The sequence below is a fragment of the Haemaphysalis longicornis genome, unplaced genomic scaffold (assembly GCF_048455015.1).
Source record: "Haemaphysalis longicornis isolate Haplotype H1 unplaced genomic scaffold, Haemaphysalis longicornis Haplotype H1 scaffold_4, whole genome shotgun sequence".
Classification (NCBI taxonomy): Eukaryota; Metazoa; Arthropoda; class Arachnida; order Ixodida; family Ixodidae; genus Haemaphysalis; species Haemaphysalis longicornis.
In genome coordinates this window covers 138,654,803-138,674,535 of record NW_027526361.1, presented here as the reverse complement: position 1 = coordinate 138,674,535, position 19,733 = coordinate 138,654,803, and the positions used below count along the sequence as shown (strand labels likewise).

The 19,733-nt window shown below is 46.2% G+C and overlaps 1 protein-coding gene across 1 annotated transcript; it reads left to right on the top strand.

Moving 5' to 3' along the window:
• Positions 1-6,867: 6,867 nt before the first annotated feature.
• LOC144180031 (uncharacterized) lies at positions 6,868-7,188 on the top strand. The gene has a single exon (XM_077708438.1). It carries the CDS (start codon positions 6,868-6,870, stop codon positions 7,186-7,188), a length of 321 nt encoding a protein of 106 aa, XP_077564564.1.
• The last annotated feature ends 12,545 nt before the right edge of the window (positions 7,189-19,733 follow it).

Sequence of the window (19,733 nt, the reverse complement as noted above, 5' to 3'; positions counted from 1 at the left end):
AAGTATTTCGCCTCTCGTTTTGCCGCCACACGCTACTCCTCGGAAGAGTCGCCCAATGCTTCCAAAGGGAGTGAAATATGGGACAAAAGTTTTTACTCCTAGACAGAGTGCCCAGCACTCCTCGATTTCTTAGAGTGTAGGGTGCTTTAGAGGGTCATCCCGCTATTGACATTATTAGGAGAGGAATGGCAACACAGTTCCACGACTGCTAGTCACGCGGATAAATAACGACATATCTCGTTCCTAATTACAGACAGCCGCGTATGTGCGCACAAAAACATAGGATGACGAACGCCTACCCTCTGCCGGTCGTAAAATGCTCAAGCGTCGTATGTATTCTCAGGGCATATAACCACTTGTCATGAACCCCTCGTATTAGTGAAGCTTGGATTTAGAAACTTGCGTGTGCGTGTGCATGTATGCGCCCGTTACCTGTCGTCCCACAGCTTACTCTTGCCAGTGGTTTTATTACATGGGTCCTGAAAGGTGTCTTGAGCACTTAAAGAACAAGCGCAGTCGTATAAGTTCGGTAATGAACGTCATCTGTGCCGAGTATAACTTTTTACGTGCAGTGGAAAGCCGCCACTTTCCTTGTAAAGCATCATGGGAGGTCATGGTTGCGTGCCGTCAACAACGAATATAATAGAGAAAAGAGGAGGAAACGAGCCGCGGTGTTAATGTGCGGTTTTTTATTTGCAATTTGGCAGCTAATATTCAGAGCTTCAACAAACTTTTTGAAGGGAGTGAATACTAATTCACTGCTTTGTTTGGTTAAATGTCCATCCATGTATCGGTGGAGGGTATTCAAGGAACCCTTTAAAGGAAGTACTAGTAGCTCGGCAGCTATTCTAAGCGTCACATGTGTTTGCGCCAAATGACGTTCGGTTTCTCCGCGCACTACTGGTAATGGATTATCGTACTTTTTTAAGGACGATAAGATTTCTTGGGCTACTTAAACCCAGAAATTTTGGTCTGTCTGTGTGTCTGTCTGTCCATCTGTCTGTCTGTAACTCGATTCAGCCACCCGACCAAAGTAAAATTGATATTGCGCAATAGTCTTATATACTCACAGCCAAATGTAAACGTCTAAGCCCGGTTTATATGTTCATACTTGTCAACTTTGTTGAATAAGAACAAGTCATTACGCAAATATAAGACAGGAAATTAGTACACAAGGGATATTTACAATGTTCCTTTATTAACAAATTCATGGATGCATGGTTTTTCGATAACAAATGATATTCTACATCTACTGCAGAAAACCGCCGCCTCCTGGCGGCATATGAAAAATCACGCGGCAACAGCAACGAAAGGTTCCACTAGCTAGGTTCCACGTTCTGCTTGGAACGCACGTGGAGCATGGCCCCGCGGCTCTATAAACCTTGTAGTCGGCCGCCTCCATTCACGCGCGTCTCCGCCGTACTGCAGCGCTGGCATCGAGGAACCCGGCCTGTAGCAGTGGAACGCGGTAAATTCAAATCGCCTTGCGCAAACCTTTAGTGTGTTTACCTTGGGATGAGTGCGACGGTACAGAAACAGCATGAGAGGTGAGCGGGAAAGCAAAGGGGGACATTTCCTTGGCAAATGTCTACAAAGACTATCGTCTTTTGACGACATTTGCAACGAAAGGAGCAGATACGCGGCCAATTTTTTCCCTGCAGAGTCACAGACATGATTTTGTAAGTGCCAATAAAGGAAGCGTTGTACTTTAGTTGCACTGTTTGTCACTGTGGCCGATCAGTTCAAAATGGGGCAATTTTCTGCTCACATTATAAGCATAAGGTTTAGGAAAGGCTTACAGATAAAGCTACGGTAGTGTAGGACATAGCGACATGAGAGAAAGGCCCACGCCAAGCATGATGCTTTAGAAATGTTGGATAACGTACTGAAAAATAGATATACCAGAGATAGTAAAACTTCGGACCAATTTCTCTACATTCTAACCCTTGAAGTCTCAGCAAAAGCGCTTTGGTAAAAAGGTCTCCTGTGTAGAAATCGCAGAAAGGTGAAGCAGCGTGACTTTGGAGAAGCCGCGCTATACGGCAGCTTGAGTCCTACTGCATTATTTCCCACAGAGACCAGCTCCTCTGCATTTCTCCTGTAGGTAATTTTCAGGAGCAAATGTATAATTATGATCCTTCTTTTAGCCAAAATTAGAGTACGAATATATGCAGTAAATTTCAGATTTAAAATCTGTTTGATTTGAAACGCAACCGAAAGAAATTTCGGTTACACTACATTTCGCCTTCATCATCATCACCATCACCATCACCACCACCACCATCATCATCATGGTGATGATGATGATAATGATCGTCGTCGTCGTCGTCAGCGTCGTCATCATCGTAATCATCATCATCACCAGAATATCTACGCCCACTGCAGGGTAAAGGCCTCTCCCATTAACTTCCAAATACCCCGGCCCTGTGCTAACTGTGACCAATTTATCCTCACAAACTCCTTGATCTAATCTGCCCATCTATCTTTCTGCCGCCCTCTGCCATGCTTACCATTTTTATGTTACGAACATCTCACCGACTAACGAAAGCGTAAAATTATGATCCGAGCTGTTCGAATCCTGCGCCGCACACCATTATTAATAGAGAGGTTTTGTGTCCAGCTTCAATAAAAGCTGAAAGTTTGCGGGTTAATGCCGGAGTGTCTCACAGATGGCTATAATACTCAGTGGTACCACGAGACTGGCCTACTGCCGTTGATTGTCAAAAGCTGGAAGGTATATTAAGAATTACGTCACGGTTTTTACTTGTCACGCCTAAACAGGAAATGAAAACAAGTCGCGATCCCTATTTCCAGCGTGCTATTTTCCTGTTTTTCGTCGTTAGCTGGACCTAAGCGTGTGCTACTTTCGTGTTTTATCAAAATTTTACTGCACTTTTTATCGATCACGGAAACCATTCCCAAATGAACCCTCATCAACTGGATCCCCATGAGCATCACAAAGTTGCCAGTTATTTCCTTAAAGGAGCCATGAAGAGAAAACACAAGTGTGGTTCATTCGAAAGATTGCCTCGTTAGAACCATACTGAAACCACTCTTAACACAAACTTCGCTCAAATAAGCTACATAATTAGGAAAAAAGGGAATGACCATGCGACCCACCAGCTCATTTCCCGCAACAGAACCTATGATGTCACACGAGAATGCTCTGCGATTGGCGGAGGCCTGCAAAAGCAAACGCAAGTTAGGCAGGGCTTGAGCTACATGCCCGTTAAACATACTGCACATTCCTTTTATGACACTAAGAACGGTGGGGTAAACGGTTGAAGTTTCGAATAAACACGCAAGCGTGTACGCCAATGCGTACGAAAATACCGCCAGCCGAACTCGACACCTCGCCGTCGCCAGCGTCGCGCAGACGAATTTTCGGGTTCGAGGCTCTTCGGGGTCAACGAACCGTCCCAGCACGCACAGCTGCGACCTTGCTTGGTATCGTAATCCCTTCACAGGAGGTTGGCCGTCATATCGCCAACGAGCAAAGGTAAAAATAGAAACGAGGGGAGTAAGGAACAGCAAACAGCGACGAGATAGTGATAGTCGTCGCAGTTTCGGAATGGTGTTGGCTTGCTGCTATTGTTAGGAGCTCGTTTCCAGTTTACAACCACTGAAAACTTCAGTTTGTTCGAGTACTTGACCCGGGCGTGGCCACCACGCTACCATGCCCCGTTTGACGACACCTGCCCCTTCTGCACAGCTCCGGCCGCACAAGCTGACGCGGACCATCTCATATGGACGTGTCCTTCACTGGCCTCAGCCAGAAAGCGACACCTGAGAGGCACAGGCCTCCATCCTGGAAGACCCCCCGACCTTCAGCGGTGGCTCTGGGGACCCCACCACCGCTCCCTTCTTGACTTCCTTCGAGAGACCGGGGCCCATGTATATTTGTAAATAAGTTATTTTTATGCCAACGGGCATTCTATCGCAAAAAGAAAAAAAGTACTTTACAATGAAATTTCGTTGCTACGTTTTGAAATGCCCATGTAGTACGGGCAAATCGTCGAGGGAGTGCGACATCCCCGCCGGTGAGGAGATCTCCTTTCATGTGCTGCCCAACGACGAACCTCAGCGAAGCAAGTGGCTACGTTTTGTGAACTTTGCAAACGGAGGAGAAAGAGAGCTAAAGGAAGTACGAGTGTGCTCGCTTCATTTCCGAGGAAGTGATTACGGCAGGGACCCTTACGTTAGCTCACTCCTGGGACATGCTGGCGCTCGTCGCCGTCTTCGTCAAATCGCCGTCAAAGCGCTCTGCCCTTGGGGAAAAAAAATGCCGTACACACCGCGCATTGACACTCGTATCTTTCTGGTCGAAGCAGAGAGCTCGCGCGAACGGCTTTCCATACACGACACCGGCCAACTGGCATAAGCGATACTGCTACTGAAATTGCACTATTATTAACCGTAATAAAAATACGGCACATACGTACCAGTCTGTATTCGTCCCTCGCGACGGGGCTGTTTTTGTATGGTGACCGCTGTTTTAAATATATGAAGAATATGACGAGCGCTCGTGCACGCGCGCCTAGAGTGCCCGTTCGTCAAGCTATGCATGCCAACTTAGGGAGATTGGTTAAGGTTGGTTGTATATTTATACTTGCCACTAACCTCTGTAGTAGTAGTAGTAGTAGTAGTAGTAGCATTACTTGTAGTAGTAGTATTAGTAGTAGTAACATTTATTCGATGAAAATGTGACGGCATAAAGGGGAGACATCAAAGGCGGGATCCAAACTACAAGACCCCAACATTTATTTGGCCAGCCGTGGCCCTATAGTAGCGCAGGCTGCGTGCAGCGTCCGAGCTGGACAGGGCTTCCTTCTCCGACCCTAACGAGGTTTTGTAGCTATTTTCGTCCCAAGTGATTGGGTAATCCCAAACTGCATTGCATAGCTCGGCTTTCTGGTAACATTGTTTGCAGTCTTCATTATACCTTTCTTGAAACATAGGTTAAAGTGCAGTAGGCGTTCGTTTTCATTTGTTAAAGATTTCCCGCTTCTTCAGTGCTTATGCTTGGGTGGGGTGTAGGAGGAACAAACGTTTATTTTACATATTTAGAGCAGATGGGCGGCCGCCTTAGTCCAGGTAGCCGCGTAATTTTAATTTCTTTTTAGTTTTTACGTGGCCGCGAGGGCGCGCGAATGTTCTGGCTTTCTGCGGCGTATGTTAGTCCTCAAAAATGTCGTCCTTTTTACGTTTGCTCTAGCCCCTGATGTTCGGAAGTACAGACAAAAGTGTGTGTTTGTGTTTTGGAATGGATGGACTTTATTTTTCACCATGCCTGAGGATAATGCCACAGATAAAGTTTTTATGGCACTAATCGAGTCAGTGATAATTAAGAAGTTATTATTTAATTCAGCTCATCTGATTAAAAAGTGGATTTCATCAGCAAGAATTGCGGGCGCCCGTCGTGGGGGATTCCACAAGTCAGGAGACTATTTTCTATATACCTAAACACTTAAATACCAAAACCTTGGTTCGAGCAACTTTACGGATGGTTACTATAGTGGATGGCGAAGCCATCTGCCGTTAAGTATATATAGACCCTACTGGGCGGCTTAAATGCAATAGGCGCGCATATGGCAGAGAACTAGGACACCTGCAGCAAAATACCTCCGGACAAGCTGGCTGCTTAGCCGCAAATACCCACACTACAGTGAAAACTATTGCGCAAATCTACCCGACCACGTTCCGACTCCAATCAGTGGCACAGACTGCCTAGAGACGACAGTAAAGTCGTCATCCGCCCGCGGGTGCGGTTGAACGTTTCCCGAGACACTCCCAGCCAGTCTGCATGCTGCCCACGCCTTCGTCATCGTCGGTCGTGGATGAGAATGGCACTACCCGACACTGCGCTTCTTTTTATCCTCGTGGCCTCGTTCTCCGGTTCAAAGTGAGCGCAACAGTGTTAGGCCGCAACAGTGTTATCAATAATGTTACGTGCAGTTATTAAGTTAATATTTTTCTTTACTAATAACCTCTGATCTCTCGAAGTGTTTAGAAATATTTGGGACAGGCCTTCATGTTCAAGTGGGCGAGAGAGGCTGTTTGCAGGTCATTTGGTCGCATCACGTATGTAAAAAGGCTGTATCAACCTAATATATCGTAACCAGAGCAAACGTAAAATTAACCTAACCTAACATAATCTGACTGAAACTAACCAGACTTTTTTCAAATTTAATTTCATTCTAAGCAGCCTGGTTCCACAGAACGACAAAGAGGAACCAATCAGGCCGATGACGACGATAGTATTGCACGCGAATTTCAACGCACCAACTCGAGAGGAAGAAAAGAACGGAGCTCCCAGTCGGCGATTTTCAAGCCTCAGACGTCAGCTCCTTGAAGTGCCGCTTCATCGCCTGGGGTTGGTATTATCAGTGCCGGCTCTTTTATCATTTGGGGCTTCAGAAACGGGATATTGCCGCCGGGATGTTTGTTCTGCTCTTCTGCGCTTCATAGAAAATTCCAAAAGATTTACAACCTAATTCGTATCTTGTTCTGGCTCCTCACCTGAGCCCTCCAAGAGCATCCATTTCTGATTTTTTTTTCTCCTCCTCTCCCTCCTTCTTCTTCTTCCTCTTCTTATTTTTCTTTATTTATTTATTTATTTACTTATTTCCTTTTTTTGTTTCAGTATTACCCAAATTCCAAACTCAATTCCTCCAACACAAGAAAAAGAAAAGCTTCCAAATTTTTATAATTTTCTTTGAATAATTCTAATTTTCTAATTTTCTTTGAATCACATTCGAATTAACGACTGATGTTTGGCCGATCCCCTGATTGGGTATGCGCCAATATACAAAGGAACAACAACAACAACAATAACAACAGTCGGCTGAATCGAGCAAGGCCGCAGCTATGGCGTGCCCGGCGGCCTTCGTGGAGGAGACCATCAGCAAGAACATGGTGACGATTTTCTCCAAGAGCTACTGCCCCTTCTGCACGAAGGCCAAGAAGGTCTTCGACGACCTTCGCGTGCCCTACACGGCCGTGGAGCTGGACAGCCGATCCGACGGCGACTCCATCCAAAAGGTCCTGGGGCAGATGACCGGCGCCAGCACGGTGCCCAGGGTGTTCGTCAACAAGAAGTGTCTCGGCGGCGCTGACGACCTGGTGGACATGATGAAGTCGGGAAAGCTGACGCCCCTGCTCACTTCGCTGGGACTGCTCAAGAAGTGACTGTTTTCTTCACACATCCTCGTCACTTCGGGACAAAAAATTGTCATTGCTCAAAAGAAGCCCGTTCCGTATGTGTAAAATTGACGAAAAAAGTGATTTTGTAGTGCGAGCAGCAAGGGCATATTATCGATAGCCAGGCATTCTCCAGCGTCCGAATCAGAAGAGCAAAGAGTTAGTGCGTGGCGGACCTGATGCTCATCTTCTAGAAATTGCGGCCTCCATTGCTCCTCGACTAAATACTTTACGGCGTGGCACGTTCTTTCTAGTGACGTTGCTGGGCTTCGTCGAATGCCTCGCAGAAATTGTTAGTGTGTTTACATGTTTAGACGAAACGACAAATCCCCTGTAGCTGTGATTAAAACGCGATCTGATGCATGACAATAGCTCCAAAACCTTGGAGGCCCTGTATGATTTGATACCGTTTACGAGATGCACAATTTGGAGCTGGAAAACACTTTCCAGAGTGGACCCCAATTCCTCATAACCGTGTTTCCCAACCTGCGTTCCGAGGTCAGGATAATGTGCGTGACGCTTCACAGTAGATTGAAACAAATTTCTATAATGATGCCTTTTACCGTACTTATAACCGAAATTTTACACTTCGGTGTGAATTATACATGGTTTTTTTAGGGGCGAAGCTCCTTAAGGCGTGGGTCTATCCATCCTCGACGTATGTATGTAGCCACCTCTAGTTTAGTTCTTGGATTGTTTACTAGATGGCGTGGCTACCTCTAGTTTAGTTCTTGGATTGTTTACTAGATGGCGGTACTTGTATATGATGAAAAGATGCGTTTGGATTGTTTACTAGATGGCGTGGCTACCTCTAGTTTAGTTCTTGGATTGTTTACTAGATGGCGGGGAGCGTTGTAATAAAATCCGTTCGCTGTTGGCGCGCGCTCGGAGTCGCCCGATGGATAAGGCTGCAGATGTGCGAGCCCGCGAGGCAGAAGCGCTCCGTGAAGCTGCGCGACGCCGCCGCCAAGATCCTGCCGTACGAGAGCGGGAGGCCGAAGCGTGTCGTCTGGCTGCGCGACGACGGCGCAAAGATCCCAGCGTTCGAGAACGAGAGGCCCAAGCGTCACGGCAACGGCGCGAGGACCCTGCCGTACGCGAAGCGGCACGGCTGCGGCGCGAAGAGGATCTCCAAAACGTCAGAGAACGGGAAGCGGCGAGAAAGCGCGCGTATCGGCAGGCAGACCCCGATGCAGTGAGAGCTCGTGAGGCGTCTGCAAAAGCATCAGGCGAGCTCAGCCCCAAGGTGCCGACGCGCGGTTTAAGCGAGACTTTCTAGACGTTACGTTCGGACACAGATGTAGTGGGCGAACTTTCACTGAAGAGTCACGGTTTTACCGATGATGTCCCCTCAGGAGCTTCGCCCACTCATCATCATTCACCCCGTGGATATGCTGTGAATTTTTTTGTACATAAAAACAGGTATTTTCAGTCCACAAACGTTTTTTCAGTTAGGAGATTGTGTCTTGTACATAAAAACAGGTATTTTCAGTCCACAAACGTTTTTTCAGTTAGGAGATTGTGTCTGAAAACGCTATAAAAGCAATAATTCCAACTTATAGACCACGCCTAGAATTCTGTCGGCTAGCACTTCACTGCGATAGTCCCCCTCAGCTTGGGCGACCCTTGGAAGATCAAGTTCAATGGACATCAGTGTAAACGCGACGGCGTCGCGATAGAGAATTTTTCGCTAGTTTGTGCGGCAGGCGCAACAGTAATTCGTACCAAGGTCGTTCCTTCGCGTCTGTGCAGTGTGTGGTGCGTTTATTCGCATATAAACAAACCCCCCACTTTCTAGCAGGGTTCTTGCAATTGTATCGGGAATTACCTCAACTATCAACTTGTTCTTCTTGTGTTTGAATTTTTTGAGTGCAAACCACTTTATTGGCTCCCCTTGTCGTCATAGCTCGCTAATGGTCGATGCGACGGCCGGAATCGGACGGCGCAGTGAGATAACGTGTCCCAAGTAGACCATCCTGTAGTGTCGTCAGGGGGTCACGCCGAGGTTTTGAAAACCACGCGGTTGAAATAGTCATAACCGCTCGAACCTTGTGAACCGCTGGCGCTTGTCATACATCTGCCCGTTGTTTAGCGCAAAGAAAACTATAGGTACATTTGAGGGAAAATATACGTAATTAACCGGCAGCGCCCGTGTTCATTTAGTTAGGAACACTCGTTGGGTTGGTTTTTACAATAGTAAGCGAAAAAAGCGGCTGCGTAAGAAAAAAATAGCGCGTTTGAAATGACGCAGAAAGGCTCCAGCGGCGCAAGAAAAAATAGCGCGTTGAAAATGCCGAAGAAAGGCTTCCGCCGCGCAAGAAAAAAATGACGCGTTAGAAATTACGCAATACAGCCCCAGCATACGAAATTAAAGCAAACACAAAAAGAACAGAACTCTCGCTGGCGCAGTTTCAGGCAGGGGGGGGGCAGCTTTGCGAGGGCGGGAAGTTTGAAATGAATTGTGTCGCAGCCGTGAGTGAATAACGTCGCTGCAGCCCATTATGGCGAATCACTGCTCAGCACTTCCGAGAGCTTTCACATTGAGTGGAACGGCTTTAAGTTTTGATATTCTATTCATCCTGGCGTGGGCAATCCTCCCTAGTGTGTATGTGACCGAGGTTGTTTCCGCACAGGGCATCACCATGCTTCTATTCGAATGGAAAGAATAGAATTCCTTGCTCATATTAGCCTAAATCACAGCACTCCGACACGTGGCATAGTGCAGATCTGCCTGTGGTTAATCAACGCTCGATTTAAACAGTTAAAGTTACAATTTGTGCTTGACATAGCCAATTTGGTAGAATTTTGCATTACTGAAAACGAGCCCAGAATTACGTCCAATCCCAGACATTGATCGGGCATGTTCCGAGCCTTCCCTGTTGCGATAGCGGCCTGGGCACACCTAAGGGCACACAGACCGTCTTGAAATGGGTGAGACTGATATTTCAATTTCAATTTCTTGAAGCAAGCGGCCGTGGTCGAGGGTGAAATTGTCGGCAGCACTCAATAAAGGGGTTCTCCAGCGCGCTCCGCCTGCTTGCACCCCAGATGACCCTGCTTCCCGCGGCTCCAGTAACCTCTTGCTGTCAGTGCGGGGCAAGTTTTCATCTCTTACACGTTGTTCTTGGCACTACAGGCGATGACTTGCCTCGTTTTCAACACGTACCTGTAGAACTGTCGCCTATCGCTTCTTTTACAGTGATTTCTTTTGGACTCATTGTTATCCTAACCGAACTGGCACCAAATCTCTAGCATCCTTTATCGCTGGTGCTTACGAGTCACATTTATCTTGGTGTAGCTTGCGAGCTACTGAAGCAGAACCGTTCCGCCTGAGCTTATTGTAGTACGCGGCTACGACGGTCCCGAAGGGCCTGACGTGGAGAGAGACACACACTTTGAGTGGAGGAATTCCGAGAGCGGTTATTACAAACATGCGGTAGTACTCGGTGAGGTCCAGGTGAGCCAATAAGCAAATGATTATAACGAATGTTGAGCTTTGTTACAGCGTTTATCTCGCTGGAGGGCATATATAAAGGGGTATGATTAGATGATAGTGAGGGAAGGGGATATGATGAACATCTAAAGGTTCGCTTCGCGGATGATGTTTATAAGACGATGATGGCGGCCCTGTACTTATGCAATGTACGTGGCTGCACCGTCTAAGCGGAGGCCCGCAGCCGCGCGATCTCGCATTTTTGTCAGACGCAAGACGATGCAGGGCCAGAGTAAAAATGGCGAAGGCCCTTTACTGCATCCCTGCAGTTGCAGAATGGGCACCGGGGTTTGACAAATAAAACCTCGGAAGTGTTGCCATTGGTTAATCACGGTCGGAGTTAAGGCCAACCTCCCCCAAATCCTCCTAAGCGCAACCTCCTTGGCGTGGGTAATGCCCGAGAGGAAGGTGACAGCACACGGTGGAATGGGAGCACTTCTGCGGCGCCGGATGTGTTCCTTTCTTGCAAGCAGGGGAGTTCAATCTCCGGCTCTGGCAGGGAAATCGGAGATGGAATGAAATGGAGGCTGCTGGTCGGGATGCTACGCCTGCCTTCCAGTAAGCTGGAAGAACGTCACGGGGAGTCCATTTAACTTGGATTTTGTGAGCAATTCGTGCCGCAAGATTGAGTCGTTCGTTGTGTTTCATTACTATATATATTTAGTTCGCTGTAGATTTGTACGCACTAAACAATTACCCCTTGCTGTTACTACATGGGCTTCCAGTGAAGTCGTGTGGTTATCACAAACGGCTGAACTCGGGTTTTATTAGAAATCTAACGAAACAAATCGTACAACTTTGGTGTGCTCAAACGGCTACATACACATAGCAGTATTATCTCAGTAAAGTTGGTGGATAGGTCGCAGTTTAATAACAAACTGTTGTACCCGGTGATACCCGGTTGGGAAATATGACAAAGCTATAACGAAAGTCCAGTTATTTGGTACTTATCAAATTATTTCACCATGGAATAATACACAATCGGCTATTCGCGCATGATTTCAATGAATGGGCTCCTACAGGAGGTGTGTAACTGTGGAAAACGGGTGGAACTGGTGTTTTACTTATACCGAAACAGATTGCATGAATTCTTTGGCTCAAACGAGGACGCACCCCGTGAAAGTGTTTTCTTAGTTCAGTTCAGTAAGAAAAACATGGGCTACTACGAGAGGCGTGTGGTTCTAGAAAACGTCACGAGCTGTTCCAATACACGGAGGGCACAGAGGGAATGCGGTATGATTAATAAAAGTTATTTTTATTCCTGGCGGCGACCGCTTCCATTTGGCATGGCTAATTTGTCCCCCTTTGGGCGCCCCGTAAGAACTCTGTGATTAGCTTCGTATTAGCTGTACCACGCAGTGTATATATTAAACCGTGCTCTTACATAACCCATTCACAGGGAACAGCCCGAATGATAGTTATCTTAACTGCGGGTAATTATTGGCGTGGTTGATCATCCCCCCCTACCCACTGTAGCTGAGAAACGTCTGCCTTTCCTTGTCATACTTTTCGAATGAACGATCGTTCTTTTTATACCCAGGGCATCTAAGCATATTAGTAGCTGGAAGTTACTCTGCGTATTAAAAAAACCTTCTTTCGAGTACAATGCTATAAAACTTTGAAACTGCAGGCGTTGAAACTACATTGAATATTAACCCTGTAGTTGGATGCATGATAGGTCGCCGTTAGACGAGTAAAAACGCGTTTTGTAGAATGTGAAAAGACGCAGAATTGGGAGTACAGTTGTGATGTTTGAAGAGAAGAGAAGAATTTCGGTTTATTAAGAGAATTTGCCAACAGCGACAGATGTACATTTATCAAGATAATTATCCGAAATGCTGGGAAATATTTGTGCGCCGTGCAACCAGTTTGGGGTGTTGCGAGGTACTGCGGTATCGTCATATCGGATAAGTGTGTATCCTTTTACCAACCGCTTGCTCTTTCATCGACAATATGTGTTAGGCATTTGTAATTGGGCACCACAAATGCATTAGGTTCCACGCAATAAATACGAACAACGCGGGCTCCTCGTTTTTCATTTGCTTCAGTTCGCACTTTCGTAAATATTTCTTTCTTGTTCCCCCTCTCTCAGAAAGTGAAACCGAGCACACGTCTACTCACAACCGGACTTCGACATCAGGCAAGTTCAGTAGGCTTTTCGGTACACTGCGACAAGAAAGCAGACTGGCGAGAAATATTTTCTTAGCTGTCGTGTAGACGTAGGTTTCTCAATTTTTGGGATTCATTCTTTTCCACAAGGACTACTAGTTACAAATCAACTAGTGTTTGCTGTTTTGTATTTACAGGTGGTACAGTGGCGGACGAAGATGTCGTACTTGGTGAGTGTTCGCCGTTACTGTAACCTAGAAACTCAAATGCCGTGATGTATGCCTCTGACGTGCATGCCTCCGTGATATCTGTTATAGTCCCGGTTTTGCCAAATCGGATGTCCTGGTTGTCTGAAACATACGCACTATGGTGAATGGGCGGTAGGCGGGTTGTAGGCTGTGTCCAGGATATTCGCAGAAATGTTTTAGTTTTTGCGACTGTCTAGGGAAACCATGTTTTAAAACAGCGTAGTCACTAAAATACGTGATTGAAGCGTGGTTACGATTTCATGATTGACCCCGTTGATATGCATTTCAGCAATTACGGCAGTGTTACAACCTTTGGAACGCTTGCACAAACCTGGCAGATGGTTCTCAGCTTTTGCTCTTGAGTGAATTTTTTGTTCTAATTTCAGGTTCCATTGTGAGATCGTTACAACACATTTGGTCTATTTAGTGTAGCCTTGACGATGAAGTCATCGGCAACGGTCTGCAAAAGGAAAAATACCAAGGGCCGTTCGGGGTACACTGGTTTGCGGGTTTCATGGTATCGGTACCAAGAAGTTCATTTTTACGTATTTTGTTGTTTTTATTTATTTTTGCTTGGTTCATGCACAAGTTGTGCAGCTATAAAATGCTAACAACGGTCTAAATATAGCGCTACGGATTTGTGAGCCAGTCATCCAGCCTTATGTCGGCAAGTCGGTTAGAATGATGGTGCCAAAAATACGACACTCTCGAACTCCATGAAGCGAAATGCCTACACATTCTCTAACGAAACCCGGAACAGGATCTGCGCTAAAATTGACGAGTCCACAGAATATGTGGGAAGCGACATGAAGCGACGCTTTAACTGCATGCCGTTCTGAATTCATCCCTTGAGAAGTGCTTTTCGAAGGATTTTTGTGCGCCATAAAACCAGGAGCACTGCTGTTTCACGGCCGCGATACGTTGTTGTCGCTTGTGGTAGTGCGGCTCACCACGCTTCTCGTCTCCAATGGTGTTGCATACGTAACCAGCACGCTGTTTAGACGCCAGCTTCAGGCATTCACTTCACTGTTGGTTCTGCCGGCATCCAGAGAAACCATGGCGACCGCTTTCGTCAGCTCCGAGAGTTGGTTTGCTCGGTGGTTGAAACATGGACAGTTTCTGTCGGTGCCGTGACGTCTCACGTGCCGCTTGCTTGACTTTCGCTGAGTTTATGGATTAAAGGAACGCTTCGAGGAGTTTTGTGGTTTTGTAACTGTAGTAATAAGCTTCGCTTAAAAAGACTTTATCCTGGTGTGTTAGACAAATCTTGAACCTTACTTGAGTGTCTCATGTGGAAAAGTGGGAGGCCTTTTAGGATGCCTGATTGGGCATAGTAGGAAGTTTTTTAATATCTTGTTACTATAACTAATGGCACCGTGGTTAATAAAATCGGCGTTTGGCTCCGTTAGGGGTCTTCGAAATATTTAAAGATGGCGTTCCAGTACTTCCACGCCTGAGGGTTCAGTTACCCAGTAGGACCAACGCTAAGTTAAGTTGCCGAATGTAACCACAGTGTTTTACTTCGAGTGTAAAACCATTTGTGGCATACTTTTTGAGCCGTCCTAAATTTGCTTGAATTAAAACGAGAGTAGGAAGTTGGTGTAGAAGTTTGAATATTCACTTATAACTACCTTTCAAAGTCCCATTGCATAACACGGCAGGTTCTCGCGACTGAATCGAAATGTGAAATCCCAATATGTTTTCATGGCGAAATGGGTATAAGATCAGATATGCGCGATGTCCACGTCGACGTCCGAGATCCGATTACCCAAGACAAGATAGACACCACAAGGATAAACACATGCCTCGCTTCTCTCCAAGGCGGCATATAATGTGCTACGCCCAAATAAAAATGTGAGAGCCTTACATGGTGCGGTGCGTTTTGTTTTCAATTTGCACGGCGGGTGCCTGAAACCCATCGGCAAACCTCGCCGGTCGGTGCCCTCGTAGAAGTGGCGTGGAATGGCTCGAACGAGTTTACGCGGTGACGACTGAGATCTGAAAAAAACAACAACTGGTGTTTTAACGACAATAGACTTTTTCGGGCTGCTTAAACGCAGAAAGTTTACCCTGTCTGTCTGTCTGTCTGTCTGTCTGTCTGTCTGTCTGTCAGCCTGCCTGTCTGTCTGTCTGTCTGTCTGTCTGTGACTCGATCCAGCCACCCGGCCAAGGTGAAACATAAGCTGCACAATAGTCTAATATACTTACAGCCGAGTCTAAGCGTGTCCGGTGTCAATGTTCGTAATTGTCAACACTGTTGAACAAGAACAAGACGTTACGCAAATGTAAGGCACAAAATCAATAGACAAGCGCTATTTGCAGTGTTCTTTAATTAAAAAAATTCCCAGTTGCTTGCTTTTTGCGATAGCAAATGAAATACTACATCAACTGCACAAAACCGTCGCCTGCTGCTGCCAGCGCTACTATAGCTCCTGGCGGCATCTTAAGAAAACAAACGGAAAACACAACGAAATTTTCCACTAGATAGGTACCACGTTCCGCTTGGCACGCTCGTGGAGTAGGGCAACGTGGTTCTATAAAAGTTGTAGCAGGGCGCCTCGATTCACGCGCGTCACCGCCGTATGGCAGCGCTGGCGTCGAGGCACCCCACTTGGAGCAGTGAAACGCGGTAAATTTAAATTGACTTGAGCTAACCTTTAGGATGTTATCTTGGGAGTTACGAGACGGAAGAGGAACAGCATGAGAGGTGAATGGGAAAGAGAAGGGAAGCAGTTACTTGGCAGGGGTGCCAGTCGACTATCGTCTTTTGTCGACATTTGCAACGAGAGGAGCAGATACGTGGCCATTTTCATTTCATATTTCTTCCACCAGATCGATGTCTTCTTATATTGAAAACTGTCCTTTTAATTACCTATTCACTAAACTCCCCATGAACGGTGTTACCGTTAGCCTACTATTAGGGTCCGAAGCATTGTGGTGCACCCAATGTTATAGCGCAAGGTAACTTCCATGACACCCATATCCGCAGTCAGAAATGATGGTTTTACGCACACGTCTATGTCCATCACATACGCACACCCGGCACAATACTCATGGCGCGATCCGAACAATCAAAGTTCATTTTTCAGCGGCCGGGGGGCTAAGTTCCTACTATGCGCATACAATGACAATGCGCCGAAGCGTGATGCTTCGTTTAGAATACAAATTAAGTGTTGAACCCTGAGCACAAATTAAGTGCTGGACAGACGTGTTATTATGTACGCTGTAAATCCGGTGGCTGAGGCCCCTGTCAGAACTACTAGAGCGCTAAGTTGGGCGAGTTGGTTACTGACTAAGGAATTCATCGTCTTCTCTTTAGCTTTGCCCCTGTCTTAATGTTCGCTAGTACGATGAATTCCTTAGCCCCTGTCAGGCCACGTCCGTCTTTAGCCTCAGCCTCCCCTTGGTTTTGCAAAGAAATAAAAATCAAATACTCAAAATTGAGGCTGCAAGTGGAAATCGTGTCTTGCAAATTTTTGCCTCCGAATGTGCGTCATGAACTTACAGGAAGCGGTCGGTTCAGTAGATTATTGAGGCGCGGTTATTGCACAACAAGTGTCTAGTTTCATTCGGGGTCCTCTAGTTCTTTGATGATGTGGAGCTGTAAATGGGCGCACTAAAAGAAATACCATTGAAATAACTCCATCGCTGAAATGTCGAGTTTGAGAGGAGCCTAATCATCTGGAAAGGAATCATTAATATAAAAAAATGGTAACGCCTAAATTAAAAAGGATCAGCCGAGTGCATTGGCAGATGCCTTACAGGAAGTTGAAATTTGTGAGCAGACGCTGAGTTAGAAAAGGTGTTACACTATAGCAAAAGTAAAACCTTGTTGATGGTTTTTGGTAGTTTTCGGTGGTTTACGGTTGGGGGTTTACGGTGAAGGTACCTTTCGCCCGTGGCACTCGGTGGTGATGGCGATGGAGCAGACACCCAGAAGACCATGTCGGCGGGAGACGATGACAAAAAAACTATTTCCAATAATGTTGAAAAGAGTATTTACAAAGTAAATGGAATTATAATGGTTCATTAGAGATCGGCCGCAACCCAGTTACGCCTTCGTAGCGTTGACTTTTTATCCAGTTACACCATAGACATTCAATGTTGTGCGTGCGTTGCACGGAGGTCTGCTGTCCAGTTTTTTGAATAACTACAGCCGAGTGTAGCGAATTTCTTACAGGAGAATTTATTACGTTTGTGTACGTCGTGTGCAGCGCTGTAGATATTATTGGTCAGTTTATACACCTCGAATAAACCATTGGCTAGGTCAAACATGCCCAAGCAGCAACAACGACCCTTTGCTACGCCATCCAGAGATGTCGCAGACGGGAGTGGTGTTTCTCGAAATGCCGTTATGGCAGTGACTCCAAAAAAAACAGGGGGATAATGTAACTGCCTACACGTGACCCCTGGCGCGCGCGTCGTTTTACAACTCGCAACTATCCAATGCCGGCGGGACAAAAGACATCAGCAGCCTAGACCAACCAAGAAATATTCATGTTGCACAAATATTCCTGCAATCTGTCCTTATAACAGGTGACGATCCCGTGACTTTGATCCTCATGTACTCTACTTTTTTTCGCTGTTCTGCTTATATTGAACACGCCATAGATAATACGCAATTCTTACAGATTTATTGGTAAGGACAGGGGAGGGTAAAGCAGTTTTAAGGATCCAAGTTACCTTTTCGGTAAATCCTCCATTTTCTTTGCCGCTCTTTCGGGTAACGGTACTACATCCTTCAAGTGGTGATTAACCAAGCGTTCCTCGTCGCGTTGAGAGCATGTTTTGAAGACCAGAGGCATAAAGTATTGACATTATGAGGTATTTTAGTAATGCGTCGCAGTCCCCGTGAGCCTATGGTTGGAGGTTCATACATCGATCGTCTGACGTCGCAATAAGGGAAATTCGCGACATTTTAGAAGGGGGCACTCCAATGTGGGGCGACATCTATGCTTTCACGAATCTCGGAACAGTTCTGATGGTATTCTGGCATCCCCATTTCAGATCCGTCATCTTCTCAACTCGATGTCCACAAATCAGGTAAGAAGAGAGAAGAAACCTCTTAGTGAAAAGAAAATTTAAAAATTGTTGGGCTTAACGCGCCAATGCTACACCAGGGCCAGAAGGCCCGACGCGTGGAAAGCTCTGGATTAATTTTTACATTTAACGGGGCCTTCAACGCGCGCCGTCCGTCTCGACACACGGGTGTTTTCGCTTTTCGCCACGGCCGTTGTGGCTCAAAAGCAGCCACTGCAGTAGGGATCCTATGGGCTCAGCAGGGCAACGCCGTCGGCACTCACACTCATAACAAATTTATTAGGCAACAGCAAGCAATTCTTATGAAGAAAGTTGTGAGGGAGATTGTTATTTCGGAGTTTCTAGCGTTTTTTTTTTGTTGAACCTCAATATCACAAAAAGGTTATGGTGTACGTCAGGGTGCTGCTTCTTCTTAATGTTAGAGTAAAACTTTGCTTGGACTCGTGAAGCTACCCCAACCCCTGATATGGAGCATTGCATCAAAGTATTGGACTGCCAGATTTGTGCTGTGAGACTGTTTATTTAATCAGTTAAACCTCCCGCGGTAGCTCAGTGGCTATGGCGTTGTACTGCTGAGTACAAGGACGTGGCTTCGATTCCCAGCCGCGGCGGCCGCTTTTCTCATGTAGCCGAAAAGCAAACACGCCGATTTTTGCGCACGAAAACGATCCCCAGTTGGTCAAATTTATTCCGGAGCCCTTCACTACGGCACGCCTCATCGTAGCGTCGGCGCGTTCACCCTACAATCAATCAATTATTCAATCAGTTAAACGACAAAAGCAGCTTGTGATTTGTCTGTGTGGGTGTTGGGTGAGAGGAAAATTGTTATTCATACAAATGACGGCACACTTTTGGATAGCAGGAAAATGAGAGCACACATAGTCGGCCTTGATGTTTTCCGTGTGTGGGCGCCATTATGTCCGTGGGTCGCCGCGTGTGCGCGTTCGGGCATAATTTTAATCATACAGGTGCTTGCGTTTTGCGTACCTTTGGACGTGACGTATCTGTAAGTGGGCACGGCTTCTTGATTGTGGTTGTCCACATGTGCGCCTGCGCACACGTATGGGCCTGCGTGCGCACATGCATGCTCCTTTGTGGGTCTGTGTGCAAGTGTGTTAACGTGCATGCGAATGTATGTGTAGGTGCTTGTGCGTTGTGCGTGTGTTTTACTGCATGCACAAATGTTTGTTTGTTTATGTGTGTATGTCTGACTGCGGGTGTCGCCGTGCGGCGTGTATGTCTGTGGGCACCTACGAATACAGCTGCTAGCGAGACGTACAGCCTGAGATCGAGCGTGAGAGGTTCCTTTTAGCTCAGCCTTGTTCATAAGTTCATGGTAGCCCGCTTGTGGCGCAATAGACTTGCCAGCTCTAATGTCCCGCTCCATGCTTAAGTCCAGTAACGTGGGGAAGACTGGAAGACTGAGTACCTATTCAATCAATCAATCAATCAATCAATCAATCAATCAATCAATCAATCAATCAATCAATCAATCAATCAATCAATCAATCAATCAATCAATCAATCAATCAATCAAGCAATCAATCAATCAATCGAACGATCAATCAATCAATCAATCAATCAATCAATCAATCAATCAATCAATCAATCAATCAATCAATCAATCTAAAAATAAATAAATA

Coding starts and splice junctions, on each gene's coding strand:
- LOC144180031 (XM_077708438.1), top strand. CDS start 6,868: ATGGCGTGCCCGGCGGCCTTCGTGGAGGAGACCATCAGCAAGAACATG.